The sequence below is a fragment of the Gigantopelta aegis genome, unplaced genomic scaffold, assembly GCF_016097555.1.
Source record: "Gigantopelta aegis isolate Gae_Host unplaced genomic scaffold, Gae_host_genome ctg4166_pilon_pilon, whole genome shotgun sequence".
Taxonomy (NCBI): domain Eukaryota; kingdom Metazoa; phylum Mollusca; class Gastropoda; order Neomphalida; family Peltospiridae; genus Gigantopelta; species Gigantopelta aegis.
The window spans coordinates 28,564-45,641 of NW_024533714.1; the positions used below are offsets into that span (position 1 = coordinate 28,564).

At 34.8% G+C, this 17,078-nt stretch overlaps 1 protein-coding gene and 1 pseudogene across 1 annotated transcript; one reads left to right on the plus strand and one right to left on the minus strand.

Annotated features, from left to right (window-relative positions):
- Positions 1-476: 476 nt before the first annotated feature.
- On the minus strand, positions 477-1,005 carry LOC121392606 (annotated as a pseudogene).
- A 4,003-nt stretch (positions 1,006-5,008) lies between these two features.
- LOC121392605 (40S ribosomal protein SA-like) lies at positions 5,009-6,746 on the plus strand. The gene is given in 9 exon segments (XM_041523752.1): positions 5,009-5,145; positions 5,193-5,310; positions 5,366-5,512; positions 5,566-5,667; positions 5,714-5,746; positions 5,749-5,800; positions 5,803-5,843; positions 5,897-6,008; positions 6,634-6,746. Coding segments are annotated over 9 exon segments (855 nt in total).
- The last annotated feature ends 10,332 nt before the right edge of the window (positions 6,747-17,078 follow it).

The window sequence follows — 17,078 nt, forward strand, 5'->3', positions numbered from 1 at the left end:
TCTTTGCCTTTCTTTTCGTATAAAAACACAACAGGATCACTTTTGAAAAATGATCGAGATCTTTGAGATTGCTACAGAATTTGAGATTCTACTTTAGAATAAAGATCATCCCTAGCTCCAGCCATAGTGTCGCTGTAAGCCAAAAACCACGCCCCCATGCAGAGGCGTGGCAACTAATTGGATGGGCTTGTCTATTTTCGCTAATTTTTATAACTTTTAATTAATTTAATTTTTAATCATAAAGTTCCCTTAACTAAAAGAAAAAACATAGACAAATATTACAGAAAATCATTATTTTTTATATTTTTTCTTTTTAGTTAAGAGTACACTATGACTTTATTTATTGATACATCTGGCAGGATAATAATATAAAATTCGTCCATAGTTTTCTGTTAAAGACAGGGAAGACTTTTGTACGCATAAAAAAACACAACACAAAAACCAAGTGTTCCAAATATTGACAAATTTGTGCCATTTTAAGCTCTCTCTCCGCGAATACGACGAGCCAGCTGGATATCTTTGGGCATAATAGTAACCCTCTTGGCGTGAATAGCACACAAGTTAGTGTCTTCGAAAAGTCCAACCAGATAAGCTTCAGAAGCTTCCTATAGAAACAAAAAGTGATTGTATAAACAAAGTCAGTAACCATGCCAGGTCAGTACTATGTTATTGTGATGAAAGTAGTCATAAGATTGATACTGGTAAGAGATGTGTTTTGTTACCTGAAGAGCACCAATGGCGCACTTTGGAACCTCAGATCAGTTTTTAAAGTCTTGAGCAATTTCACGAACCAACCTTTGGAAAGGGAGTTTACGGATTAGAAGTTCAGTAGACTTTTGATAACGACGAATTTCACGAAGAGCAACTGTACCAGGCCTGTAACGATGAGGCTTCTTGACACCACCAGTTTGATGGAGCACTCTTTCTTGCTGCCTTAGTAGCCAGTTGTTTACGAGGAGCCTTTCCTCCAGTAGACTTACGAGCGGTCTGCTTAGTTCTAGCCATTTTCAAAAAACAGGTTTACTTTATAACTTTAGGCAAAAGCCTAGTTTATTAGTTTAGGCAAAAGCCTCAAAAGTAACACTTACTCAGAAATTGAAATGTAAATTATCTAATTGAGCTGAGTCAAAGTATTACTTTTATGTGGATAATAAAACCACCCCTAACATGGTCACGCGATATCTTGATTCTATTGGTCCTTATAATTTTTATTAGTGACGTTTGATGACACTTTAATGAAGGTTGAACTGATCCGTTAGGTCGCAATACCATAAATCTATATACTATTTCTAATTATACTCTCCAGGATATTTTTAAGGAGTAGAAGAGAAGGGTTGTTGTTATAAGCCACAATATTCCAAATATTTAAGTTTATTAATGTATAGAAGATTATGGACTTCATATGTCAACCAAAATCGTCATTCTCTTGTAAAATCATCTTATACTTATCTTATAGACAAAGCAAAAGAAAATCAATCATTTGTGCACAGAGAACAATTTGCAGTTGCCTTGAAAGAGTATTTATCACTTGAGAAATATCGAAGAGGTCATGTCAACTTTATCAAAGAAGGACTGATTCGTATGGACGAATTTGGACTACAAAAGATCTCCTTACTTACAACAGATTATTAGACTTATTCCCTAAAGATCGTTTTCAAAAATAAAACATTATTTTATGCATTATGGCCTAAACCACATCCTCAAATTGATTTAGCATTAGACCATTCTCCAAAAAATGAAGATCACGGTGTTCGTCCAGATTACACCACTTATACCACTTCTCTGTGAGATTTTCGGTCGTGTCAGCTTCCCAGTACAAAAATGCACTCGTATTGCAGTTTTGGTTTGACAAATATGAGAACATTGATCCCTATCGTATACAGGGAGATGTACCCACTGACCCTTATGCTCTTAGTAAAATGGCTACAAAGAATTACAGGAGATGGGTCTCATTTGAGAGAAGTCATGGTATATAGTATGTCTATACCCATTTGATTTAATTATTTGATTTAATATAGGTACCGAATCTGAAGAGGATTATTTTATATTAGGTGCTAGTAGCAAGCAACAAGTCAATGTTATGCAGTCTATAAACAGTCTTGATTCTAATAACATTTTGTATGGTTGATGGCCCACATCGTTTATGGTTCAAAGATTATACCACTGTTTTTATTACTCCCTCAAACTTTTTCCATATAAGGACAACAATACAGAGATGACAGAATCCATAAAAAGTATACAATGAAGGTCAGTATAAAAATGTGTACATACTTTATTAACAATAAATCAATATGGGAATTTTATAAAGCCCCCTTGTCATTTGTTACGTATATGTACAACTCATGTGTAGTGAATGTACAGACTTCCCCTATTGATAAACATTTATTAAAATAAGCTGTTTTCTATTTATAGACACAATTCTAGGAGTATGTATATGTAAACCACCTACACAAGAATCTTTGACATTATGGTTACAAGATCTCTCTGAGGAGTATCCTTATTTAAAGGATGTACCTGTTGTGTATGATGTGACTGTTCTGATGATTTGATTGACACTTATCATAAACCTAGGACAATAATAGTTCTATATCACCACATCAATTAAATCTTAATATTATCAATATTTATTTAGTGGGGTGTGCCTTGATTTCTTCTCATCATGGGTATAGTCATTGGTTTAATAGTTTTTTGCTGTTGTCCTTATTCTTTTCCGTTATTGAGATTTATAACTGCGGATGGCTGACCTTACCTTGCTAAAACACTCATTGAAACCAGAATTCTTCAAGGACAAAGTAGTGTGGGTGACTGGAGCTTCCAGTGGTATTGGGGAGGAGTTATGTAAGCAGTTATCTAGATTGGGAGCTAAAGTAATATTATCAGCTCGGTCAAAACACTCTAGAAAAGGTGCTAAGTGACTTGGCTCATCCTGAAAATTCTCGCATTTTTGCTTTGGATGTCTCTAAAAAAGAGAGTGTAAGAGATGCACCTGTTAAAGTGAAGGCATTATTTGGAAGAATTGATATTCTTATAAACAATGCTGGCATTTCCATGCGGAGTATGTTTCTTGACATGGAAGAAGATGCAGCTCGTCAATTGATGGAGGTCAATCTTTTGGGTGTTGCCTCACTAACAAGAGGTGTGGTTAAGTTGCTATGCTTGAACAAGGAGAAAGGACAAATAATCAACATAGCTTCAATTGCTGGCAAATTTAGTTCTCCATTACGATCATATTATAATGCCTCTAATTTGGTCTGCTGGGTTTAATGGATAGCATAAGATATGAATTGTTAGATAAAAACATTCATGTTACTAATTTTTGTCCTGGACCAGTGAGCACAAATGTTGATCTTAATGCTTTGACATCACAAGGTACTCTGTTTGGTAAGAAAGATGCTATGATTGAAAATGGTATGAGTGTTAAACGCTGTTCAGAGCTTATACTGGTTAGCATTTGTAACAAGCTACGAGAAGTCTGGATATCCCATCAACCTTATTTAGCAGGAGCATATTTTAGGACAATATATCCCTTCTCTTTATTTTATGTGGTAAAGAAAAAGGGTAAGAGTTTCCTTCAAGATTCTTTTGAAAAAATAAAACAGAAGGATCAGTAACAGAAATTTATAATTATTTTGTAGGTTATTGATATTTTGATCACACCACACCACTAATATATGCATTTTGTGATTATTAATATAAAGTTAATTATCAAGGTCACTTTCTGAAAGCAACTCCCATTGACTCCTGCCATCTGTTGATGCTACTGTGTCAGTTGTAAAATATTGGTTTTGATAACCTTTGATCTCGAAAAGTCAACATGTTGTCCATGACTTGTGGCAATATAAGTTCCTTGTCTCTTGGGACACTCTAAAATAAAGATGTGTACAATCAATGTCAGTCCAGCAAAAAGGCTCAGACAAGGTGTTGTGATGGCACTTCACATAAAACTTGAGTAGCTTACATTTTTACGAACTGCACCTAATATTCTATTAACGAATGAAGGTGCAAAGAAGACAATGAACAGTATGGGATAAGCTACAAGTGGTAGAATCTCTCTTAGTGCTTTTTTACGCTGCTCTAAATCTCCTAGTAATGGTAAAGTATCGTCAGCACTAGACCTATCATTGCATTTACAATATGCACGATAAACCAATACAATAACAATGATTATCACTGCCAGAGCGGCTAATGTAAGACCAATAAATGCAGGTCCATATAACAAGGCATACTCTTCAATTTCTCCTTCGGGTAATTTAGTTTTTTACACAATCGCCTTTCCAGTTTTTGTATCCAACACCATGCTCCAGCTTGTCCATAGATTTCATGAATAAATGGTACCCAACTGAAAGATAAAGGCACCAAAATTGATAAAATGACATATAACAATTCAAGATATTGTAAATTAGTATAAAATACAGCAAAACAAAACAGATGACATGTTAGACAAAACATGAACATCAATTTTGACAGATACAGCGTATTCAAGTAGAAAACCAACTATCATGCATAAAGGATGATATAAATGAGGATTTTTGTCATAGTTTATAAAGAACATTTCCATTATACAAACACTTCCAAAGACAGTGCTGCCAGAACTTGATATATTGCTAGACGATGTACAAAATATCTGTATAATTTCAAAAACACTACCACAGCTAATGCAATAATGCAGACGACAACAGCTGCAATTCCACCAGTTCCCATAGCCAGCAAAATATAGTACTTTTCTGATTCAGTAAGAGATGATCCATTGTAACTATCACTACAGTTGTCCATAGTTTTCAGGTATGCGCATGCGCATTACTTAAGTTCTTTCCACCACGTGCTTTTTTTTCTTCTCTCCATTTTGGCATAAGACGAGTGTAAGTACTCTAATTTTGTTGAGTATTTCTCGCAATTTCCATGGAGATTCTAACTCTATATAACTATGATATACTTCTTAGGTATTGTTTTAATGTTTTCTCTTATTCTAGTTTGTTCTACGTCACTTATTTCGAGCAATCCTCTGAAAATGTCTGGGGGCTTTGACATACTTGCAATGAAAGAAGATGATGTTACCAAGATGTTATCAGCTGGTGTCCATTTGGGTGATTCCAATGTTAACTTCCAAATGGAACAGTATATTTATAAAGTGAGATCAGATGGTGAGTGTTTTTTACTTAGAAAGTGACACTTCATCAGATCCCTCCACAAAGGTACTGCTATTATCATCTCCGCAAGACTTGGGAGAAAGTCTTGCTTGCTGCACGAGTTATAGCTACTATTGAGAATCCTGCTGATATTTGTGTTATTTCTAATGGAAACTTTGGTCAGGTGTGTCAAAACAACTTCCTCAATTATCATTAATTGCCCCGACTTTCCCATACAGCGTGCTGTACTTAAGTTTGCTAAATATACTGGAGCAGCAGCACCAGTATCAGGACGATTCACTCCTGGTACGTTTACCAATCAGATCCAGAAAGCTTTTCGTGAGCCACGCCTCTTAGTAGTGGCTGACCCAATTACCGATAATCAAGTAAGAGATATTAGATAAAATTGTTCAGTATTATATGCATCTCTTAACTATAGCCTATAACTGAGGCCTCATATGTAAACATACCTATTATTGCTTTCTGTAATACTAATGCTCCATTGCGCTTCATTGACATTGCCATTCCTTGTAATAACAATGTAAGTACTGAGTCTTGTTAATCATAAGAAATAAATTTGATATCAGGGTAAGCATTCTCAAGGACTCATGTGGTGGGTTTTTTGACACGAGAAGTTCTTCGTTTGAAAGGCTCAATCAGTCGTGACATTCCTTGGATGTAGTGCCGGATCTATTCTTTTACCGAGATCCTGAAGATGTAGGCTACAAAGTTATCAGATAAATAACAAATTTCTTAAACGACATCTGTAGGTTGAGAAAGAAGAACAAGCTAAAGCAGAACAAGAATTATTACAGCAACAAGACAACTGGGGTGGCACTGCCCCTGAAATAATCACAGGAGAGGAATCGTGGAACGATTCTAGTACATCCCATACTTCATTATTCATCGTATATGTAATTATTAATGTTTAGGTAATTGGACTACTGAAGGTACAGGAATTAGTGGACCCCCTCCATCTACTACTACTACCACTACCACTACTAATACTACTCAGCCGGCACCCTTTATGGCTGGAGGAGAAGATTGGAATGTAGGACCATCTACTACTACAAAAGATTGGGGAGCTGATGATGCTGGCGGTGAATGGGCAACACTGATACTACAGTTAGTTGCCAACTTAATGTATTTATATTATGCTTTATCTTTGTGCAGGTCAACTGGTAAATATAGTAACTATTTTTCAATGATATTCTTTGATGATTTAATTTAAGAATAATATCAGCAACCAATAATTGAATCAGATTTATTAGTATTAATTAAAGCATTTAATCTTTGGATGATGGTTCAGTCACATGATCAGATGAATCAATGTCTATGTGATTTAACTTTTCTGCTGCCTCAGGGTATCTGTTACGTATGTCTCTAGTAAGATGGTCAACCACTTTGGCATCACTTGTATCATAGCTACGTATAAATCCCATGTATATAATAATGCCAAATATTGTCAGACCAAGAGGTATAGCAAAACGTTGTCTCTTTCTTGCAGCTTTATCTACTTCAAAACTATCTCTGAGTTTGTGTTGTCTTGCTGGGGTTTCAAGAAATGGGAGTGGTTTATCAGTTTTCGAGTCACTGGAATATGATGATCTGGTGAATTGACTGTACAAATTATCTGTCTTGAGAGAAAAAAAATGTTCTCTTACTAGTATTCCTGATTATGAAATGAATCAAGTGATTTATAACAAAATTTCTAACTGACCTTTGTTTGCCATATTACACGTGACTATGAATATTAAGTAATGCTTAAATATCAGGATGTACAAGGATGTAGATTATTGACAATTTGTTATTTCATTGGACAATTAAAATAATTTAAGAAAGTGTATTAAATTAGATCAGCTGACAACTTGTCAGTCAGTACATATACAGTCAAGTGCTGTGCATGTACAACTGTATGTACAAATTTAAAATAGTTACTATCCTTGAAGAGTTAATTTGCTTTGTGATCTGCAGATAACATACACGGACATAAATCAAATGTCATATTGAAGAAGGCAAGTAATCACTGCCTATGTAATTACTGTTTTATAGTGAATCAAAAAATAAGCAGCAATGACAACTACAATTTATTAGCAGCAACATTATGTATCATAATTGAGAATACTAAAAAACTAAACAAAGGTTTATTGCAATAAACAATACATACTAATCTAGGCCTATAGTTTACTACTCTAGCTATAATTTTCATTAATCCCTGTCCTTCAGTCAAAGTCTTGAATTGAGACAAGGTAGCGATTAGTGCCCACAAACATACTAGTACCTGTACTAGTACCTGAACCAGTACGATTGAAATAGAAGCCACCGTACTCATGACAGTAATCAAATCCACGTCCCACTGGAATACGCCAAATGATACGTCCATTGTATGCATCTATAGCAACGACACTGTACTCTGGACCCTCAGTAGCTGAGATAGTTTCATACCATGCTCCACTGAAAGCAAAGATAATACCACTTTTCTCGAGCTAACATACTCATAGCAAAGAAAGCGGTGCTTTTATTTTTCCAAATCTTCTCAGATGCCTTTTGGGAAGGCAACACTTCAATCAAATCCATTCCAGGTTCATTAGAGACCAATTGAGAATAAGGAAAAGCAGTAGTATGGCCAAAGTTATTCTCTACAACAACACGATTATTGACACCAATCAGTGATGCTTCATCGGCACTCCTCATTTTAGAAAAGACAGGTTCCTCTGTGATCAGCTTTCCACTTTCACAATCGACCACGACAACATTCATCTTGGGGTTGGCATTGTCAGTGATGGCTACTGACTTTGTACCATCATCACCTACCATAACAGTAGGTGTAGTACCAGAACCAATGTTCTTCTGGCCAGTCTTTAGGAGTCCACAACTCTTGTATTGATAGACCCACTTAGCGGCAACAGTAGATTTAGCTGAGTCATACGTTACACAGTAGAGATTGCCATAGTCAGCAGGCTCCGTTTTGGACTTCATAACATTAGTAACAAAATAAGCAGCACCAGTATCATCAACTGAAAATGTGTTGTTGTTCCATTCGTTTTCCAGTTTAAGAAAGGACTTCACTTTGGTAGTACATCCATCTATTTTTTTGTCATCTGGAACAATTTCAACAGCAGCCATGTAGGCATGTGACTGGAGCTCACCACTGGAAGTATCATAGTCACCAGCTAATAGACACCAATAGAGGTTGGTCTGTCCCCAGATTGGAAGAGCTGAGTATAAAGCGTTACCTTCAAAACTGCCAGTAACTTCTTTAACGATGTCTGCACTTTTCCATTTAGGTTCCAAGGAGTAGACTTCGCTCTTTTGAGGAACAGAAGCTGTTGGATAGCATTCAAGTCGTGAACCAGTAGTAACGATGGCATCATAATCATTGTTGAGGTAGAAATAGCCTCCAGCAAATGTACCAGAGTAACGACCAAATTTAGTTGATGATATAATGTGGCAATCAGAGTCAAAGACTACAAGGAAGAACTCTTCAATAAAACTGATGGCTATCATTTGGTTATTAGCATTACATGCCATAATGGGGATAAAACCATACGGATTGTATTGGGTAATCAGTTTGAGTTTCTTTGAGGTGGGACCAGTAAGGCCAACTGACTCGGAACAGTAGCTGTCTTGATGACCACCACTGTAGTTGTTGTCAGCCATACCTGGATTTCGAGGGATTGTGATATCAGCATATATATTTTTGGCTGACACAGCTGGCTCAACATGGAAGATTGTCTCAGTTCGATAAGCAACAGATGATTGATGACTTACCATCTTGGAGAAGAGCTAAAGTTTGAAGTTTCTTTAGAGTTTTTTTCTACTACTCAAAGTTCAACTGTGTTCCTTTTATAGTCAGCTATAGCTGCTCTTCAAAGTTTTCTTGACATCCTGTTGAAGCCATTTAATCTTGTGTGTTCACAGTTCACATCAAGAGAGATAGGATGTCTAGGTAGTGGGTACAAAAGGTATTGACCTCACAATACATGACAATGTTAATGTTAATGACCATGATCTCACTATGGTACATGAGGATGATTAAAGCCAGGGCTGGATATGACATATTGTGTTATTATTGATGGTATTTAACATCAGGCTATTGGGGGAGGAGGAATTTGAAATTGTGGAACAAACTACCACCAATATAAGATATAAAAATATTAACTATGCATAGAATTAAAACTAATAGTAATGCATATGGTTCTGTAAATGTAGGTAGTGGTTATGAGAGGTAATGATCTTACAATGATGAAGTTAGCATTAATGACCATAATCTTATTATCAGACCTGAGGATGATTAAGTCAGGGCTGACTGTGACATTTTTTACTGTTATTGATGGTATGTAACATCAAAAACTAACTCAACATCCATCTTTCATATAGGCATACAAAAAAACATATGCAAAGATATGTAATCTTTAAACTATATATTTAATTAAACTGTATGATAAAAATAATACATGGAAATATATTGTTTTAAATATTTTATTGATTGGCACATCAATTAATTGTGTGGAGAGTGTAAAAATACATCTTCAATACAGTCTATTGCTGACTAGCCCTAGTAAAAGTAATTCAGTACTTGTTATTAGATCTGGATGTACTAATGTGATTGTACAAAGGAGTGATTATGATCTAGCTAGTAATTGTGATCTCAACACAGGATGATTTGACCGACAACCAATGACATGATTTTGTTCTTAATGAGATTAGAGAAGTTAAAGAACTAGGGATGTATTTATATGATATTAATCAGCCCTAGGTTTTATATAAACTAAAGTACTATCCTAATTTATATGATACTCGATGTGGTGACATTATTTAGTAAAGATAACACAATAATGATTTATAAACTAATAATACTAGTGAAACTACACACAGAGAATTATACCAAATCATAAAATAGTCCAATCCATGTACTATTTCTCAAATGGCTATACCAGTACCTAACTCCTTGCTTAATTTCGCTAGAACAAATAATATAATTATCATAATAATTACACTATATATACTGGTTTGTAGATATTATATATTAATGATGTTACTTTTAGTATATCAATGTAGCAAAAAGTATCCTAGGACAAAAGGTTCTACTCATTTACTGACAGTATTGGTTGTAAAAGTAATGGATTTTGTATTTTAGTTATTGTTATTGTTATTGTAAAGCATTTTTAATAATTATTGTCTTAGTGATTAATTGTTCACAAAAACTCTAAGAATTTTAGTTTTAGTTATAGTAATAGGTTTTTAGTTATTGTTATTATGAATCAATAAACCAAAGAAGATAATAAATTTACCACATGCTAAATATGCAAGTAGTCCTTGTTATTTTTGATTAATACTGAATGGTTAACTGATCTCATTGTGTGAAATCTGGAAATGAAATGGCTAAAATTCACAACTACTTTTGTGCAATTTTAGTTTTTGTTATTAATTGTAAATCAATGGCTGGTTAATTTTAGTTATAGTTTGTTATTGTTAACAATAATGATTTGGTCATTACAAAAATAGTTAGTTATTGTTAAACAACTACAACACTAATTAGTTGTACAGTACCTTTAATAATGGATAATATATACGATGATTATTACCACCAAATCTTTATAAAGCAATATGAATTGTCAAATTCAAACTGATGACTAACACAGCTCTCACTTAAAATGTTTGGAACAATAGTTATTCTATTTCAATTTAGGTTTGTGCTAAATATTTAATAAGCAGAACTAGCTCTTCAAAGTATTTCTTGACATCCTGTTGAAGCTTTTAATATTATTTGGTCACATCAAGAGAGAGGATGTCTATGTAAATGTGGATATAATAAATAATATTACACATGTCAAGTGTTCTTAAATACATATATACCTCTCTTCTATTGATTAGTAGGCTAATTGTTATATCACTGATCAATTCCAAGGTTATTTGTCTAGCTACGAAGTCCTAACTTTGCTCCGTGTAATTTTATTATTTAAAGTTAAGAGTGTACATTTAATCACAGACCTATTATTAACTATCACACAGTTGTCATTACTATAATGTACTGATTGACAGACATGTACTTAATTGTCAGGGCAATAAAAATTATCTCATCAGTTAGACAGATGACTGTCATTATATGTATTGTGTGGTAGCTTTGCTGTGTATTATGTGTAATTAAAGGATGTCTTCCATGGTAGTTTTGCTGTTTATTATGTGTAAGGGGTGTCATTATATTTATTCCATGGTAGTTTGTTGTGTATATTATATATGTGTAAGGCTGTGCATTATGTGTAGGGCAGTAGTTAGATATTGATACATAGCGCTCGCTCCAACCTTCCTTTACATCCTCCTCATCAACTCTTCATTGACTAGTTCCAACCTGTCTGTACATCCTCCTCCACCACTTCTTCATTAACTAGTTCCAACCTTCCTTTACATCCTCCTCACCAACTCTTCATTGACTAGTTTCAACCTGTCTGTACATCCTCCTCCACCACTTCTTCATTAACTAGTTCCAACCTTCCTTTACATCCTCCTCACCAACTCTTCATTGACTAGTTTCAACCTGTCTGTACATCCTCCTCCACCACTTCTTCATTAACTAGTTCCAACCTTCCTTTACATCCTCCTCACCAACTCTTCATTGACTAGTTTCAACCTGTCTGTACATCCTCCTCCACCACTTCTTCATTAACTAGTTCCAACCTTCCTTTACATCCTCCTCACCAACTCTTCATTGACTAGTTTCAACCTGTCTGTACATCCTCCTCCACCACTTCTTCATTAACTAGTTCCAACCTTCCTTTACATCCTCCTCACCAACTCTTCATTGACTAGTTTCAACCTGTCTGTACATCCTCCTCCACCACTTCTTCATTAACTAGTTCCAACCTTCCTTTACATCCTCCTCACCAACTCTTCATTGACTAGTTTCAACCTGTCTGTACATCCTCCTCCACCACTTCTTCATTAACTAGTTCCAACCTTCCTTTACATCCTCCTCACCAACTCTTCATTGACTAGTTCCAACCTGTCTGTACATCCTCCTCCACCACTTCTTCATTAACTAGTTCCAACCTTCCTTTACATCCTCCTCACCAACTCTTCATTGACTAGTTTCAACCTGTCTGTACATCCTCCTCCACCACTTCTTCATTAACTAGTTCCAACCTTCCTTTACATCCTCCTCACCAACTCTTCATTGACTAGTTTCAACCTGTCTGTACATCCTCCTCCACCACTTCTTCATTAACTAGTTCCAACCTTCCTTTACATCCTCCTCACCAACTCTTCATTGACTAGTTTCAACCTGTCTGTACATCCTCCTCCACCACTTCTTCATTAACTAGTTCCAACCTTCCTTTACATCCTCCTCACCAACTCTTCATTGACTAGTTTCAACCTGTCTGTACATCCTCCTCCACCACTTCTTCATTAACTAGTTCCAACCTTCCTTTACATCCTCCTCACCAACTCTTCATTGACTAGTTTCAACCTGTCTGTACATCCTCCTCCACCACTTCTTCATTAACTAGTTCCAACCTTCCTTTACATCCTCCTCACCAACTCTTCATTGACTAGTTTCAACCTGTCTGTACATCCTCCTCCACCACTTCTTCATTAACTAGTTCCAACCTTCCTTTACATCCTCCTCACCAACTCTTCATTGACTAGTTCCAACCTGTCTGTACATCCTCCTCCACCACTTCTTCATTAACTAGTTCCAACCTTCCTTTGCATCCTCCTCACCAACTCTTCATTGACTAGTTTCAACCTGTCTGTACATCCTCCTCCACCACTTCTTCATTAACTAGTTCCGACCTTCCTTTACATCCTCCTCACCAACTCTTCATTGACTAGTTCCAACCTGTCTGTACATCCTCCTCCACCACTTCTTCATTAACTAGTTCCAACCTTCCTTTACATCCTCTTCCACCAACTTTTGATCAACTAGCTCCAACCTTCCTTTATAAGGGAGGTTGGAACTAGTCAATCAACAGTTAGATCCCTACCCACCAACTCTAGCTTCAACCTTCTTTTACGTCCTCCTGCTCCAACTCTTGATCAACTAACTCCAACCTTTCTTTATATCCCCCTCCACCAACTCTTAACTTCAACTGTCCATATATTACCTCCTCATCCACTATCTCTCCACTACAACCTTCCAGTATCAGCTCTTTCCCACTTTTAATTCAATTCTCATCTTTATTCTTTTTTTTTCCAAAACCTCACTTCTTCTTACTCTTCCTCACAATCAACCTCCCTTCTATTTACCAGTATCTTCAACCTATCCTTTTAACCTTCTGTCCTCTTTTCTGGTCCCACCTCTCTATCAATTAAATCTATTTCAGACTCATTTCAATGCACACAGCATTCTTCCCAAATTAGATAATCCATCCATCTATTCATTCCCCTGGTCTTATCTACATTACAGAAACTGAGTTATCTGCTGACATTTCAAATTTTGATCTAGCACTCAAAACAACCTTTTATTTTGCTATTATTGTAATAGTGATGTTGGTATCTATATAAAATCACATTTAGTCACCTCTGAGCTTCACTCTGTTAAGCTTTGACACTGTTCACTTACTATCACTCAACATCTCATGATGACCTGAATCATCTGCTAAACACACTCTCATATCTTCATCCATCCATTCTATTAAAGTTTGTACTCTTAAGTCACTTCAACATCAATTACTTCTATACCTCATCCTTGAAATTAGAAGTGGATGCTTTACCTGACTCTGATATTAAATACATTTTGTTACTAAAGTAACTGTTGCTATGGCAACATATGTGATGTAGCTTTTTTGTATGGATTACATGGTTTCATTGATTTGGTGATTCCATGAATCTGTTTGGTTTCAAAAATTGCCAACTTTTACTATGTGTGGAAATTGAACAATATGTTAGCATACAATGTCTAGTAGGTTTTGGCAGTTTTCAACAAATTTGTAAGGGTGGTACTGTGACTACATTCTTCACTTTTTGGTAGAAAATCATTTTTAACAAAACTTGACAATAAAGCATGGAAATTAGACAATGATCATTAATTAAATGGTAGATTTTCAGAATGTTCTGACCAATTTGAAATAGTTACAGTATAGAATGGCTTTCTTCCAAAAAGAGTAGAAAATGGTATAATGAGTAAATTCTTCACATTTTGGTAGAAATTACTTTTTAGAGAGACTTCGTCTTGATGATAATTTATGGAAATTAATCAATGGTTATTAATTAAATATATGGTAGGTATTTGCATAATTTTCAACAAATTTGGAATAGTTATGGCAAAAAAATTGTTTCCTTCCAAAATGGATAGAATATGGGACAGTAAGTAAATTTATCACTTTTTTTAAAAAAAATAGTTTTAATCTTGATATAATAACTGATCTAATTGTCACAGTGTCAAAAATAATGTAAATAATGTTATGTTGTTGCTATGGTAATGTTGTTATGGTGATTGTTACAATGGTAATAGTTGCTATGATAACACACACACATTTTTACTAAAGTAACTGTTGCCATGGTGATTTAGCTTTTATATGGATTACATAGTTTCATTGATTTGAGGATTCCATGAGTCTATTCAGTTTCACAACTGGCCGATTACGAGTGGAAATTAAATATACATTAGCATACAATATCTAGTAGGTTTGGCATTGCTCCCAATAAAGGGTTTATGGCAATAAACACTTTCCTGCCAAAATGTGCAGTAAATTAACACTTCACTTTTTGGTAGAAAATTGTCTTTTAACAAAACTTGAAGATAATGCATAGAAAATAAACAATGGCTGTTAATTAAATATCTGGTAGGTTTTGGCATTGTTTCTAATAAATTTGGAATAGTTACAGCAATGAATGCTTTCCTTTCAAAATGAATAGCAAATGGCACAATGAGTACATTCTCACTTTTTGCTAGAAAATTTTTTTCAAAACTATTGAATAATGTATCTGCTTACTCGACAGAAATTTTCTTAATCAAAGGTTGATTGATGACTCACCATCTTTGAAATCTAAGAGAAGTTTGAAGTTGCTTTAGAGTTTGTTCTACTACTCAAAGTTCAACTGTATTCCTTTGATAGTCAGCTATACCTGATCTTCAAAGTTTTCTTGACACCCTGTTGAAGCCATTTAATGTTGTGTGTTCACAGTTCATATCAAGAGAGATGGGATGTCTAGGTAGTGAGTACAAAAGGTATTGATCTCACAATACATGACAAAGTTAATATTAATGACCATGATCTCACTATTGTACATGAGGATGTTTAAATTCAGGGCTGCCTATGACATATTGTGTTATTATTGATGCATTTAATATCAGGGCTATTAGGGGGAGGAAGAATATGAATTATTGAACAAACTGCCACCATTATAAAGATATGTAAATATTAAATTATACATAGAATTACAACTAATAGTGATGCATATGCTTCTTTTCTTTAATAATGATAGACTGATTGGTAGACTAATAGTAAGGACAGTACTAATGAAAGTCCGTATGTTCAATACAATCTATTTCTCACTAGCCCTAGTAAAAAACAACACTGTATCTCTTATTGAACTTTACACAACCCCTTGTAGGACTTGAGAATGATGTTTAACACCTTATGCTCTTAATGAAGTTAGTGAAGTCGTATAACTTTATAATTTCAACCAGCCCTAGTTCTTGTAATTAAACTAAAGTTACATGATATTCAATAGAGTAGTATCATGTTGATAAGGAGAGCACAATAATAGTAATAATAATTTTACTGGTAATGTTATATACACATGCAGCTAGGACATAGGCTTATATGTTAGCAATCTAATGCATATATATATATATTATATATGCCTCTCTTCTCTAAATAATGAGAGACTGATTGGTAGACTAATAGTAAGGACAGTACTAATGTAAGTGCATATGTTCAATACAATCTATTTCTCACTAGCCCTAGTAAAACAATACAGTATCTCTTTACACAACCCTTGTGGGATGATGTTATGCTCTTAATGAGGAAATGAAGTTAGTGAGGTCATATAACTTTATGTTTTAATAATTTCAACCAGCCCTAGTTCATGTAATTAAAGTAAAGTTACATAATATTTACTAGAGTAGTGACATCATATCAATTAGTTATTTTAGATTGATGTCACTCATTGGTAGTGAATAGGATATCTAAACAGTCTCATACATTGTACATCACACATAATAGTTCCTCATATACTTTATACTATTTAATTCATTACAGGCCTGGAGCAAGCAACTTTTGGTTGGTCAGGCTATTGCTAGGAGGTTATTAGTTGACTGCATGGCCTTATAACCATGACAAGGTGAGAGTGGTACATGGATGTGCTCTTTCCCATGTGGAGTACAGAAGCCAAAACTAGTTCTAACTAATGAAGTCCATAGGAAGCTATAATTGACATACATTATAATACTGAAGAAGTGAACAGATGTGTATCAAAGTAGTGATTACTCGTTGCAGTATGATATACACAAGTCAATCATTAATAGCTCAATTATAATAGTAATTACAGTGAGGATGATATATATATATATATATATATATATATATAATATATATATATATATATATATATATATATCACAATAATTATAATTAAGTCTATGCTCTGAATCTCCTATAAATTCAGCTGCAATGTCCTTTAGATTTAGCATAAGCGACCAAACTGCTGAGCTAAGCTATCTGTTGTTTGTACATTCATTTAACTAATAAGCACAAACTGTATTATATGCATGTAAGCTTAAGGTAGTTACTGTGCCATGCACAAATTGATTGAAATATTGGTCAGGCCATGGCCTGATCTGCCTTACCACTTGTTCCAGCCCTGCATTAGCTGTCTAGACTAATTACTCTAATTGTTTCTAACATTGTACAGTTAAGTTAAGCAACCATAATATGGATTCTAATTGCCATATATGGCTATACCTAGTGAGATAGTCAATGTATGCTAGTACATTATGTGTATAAA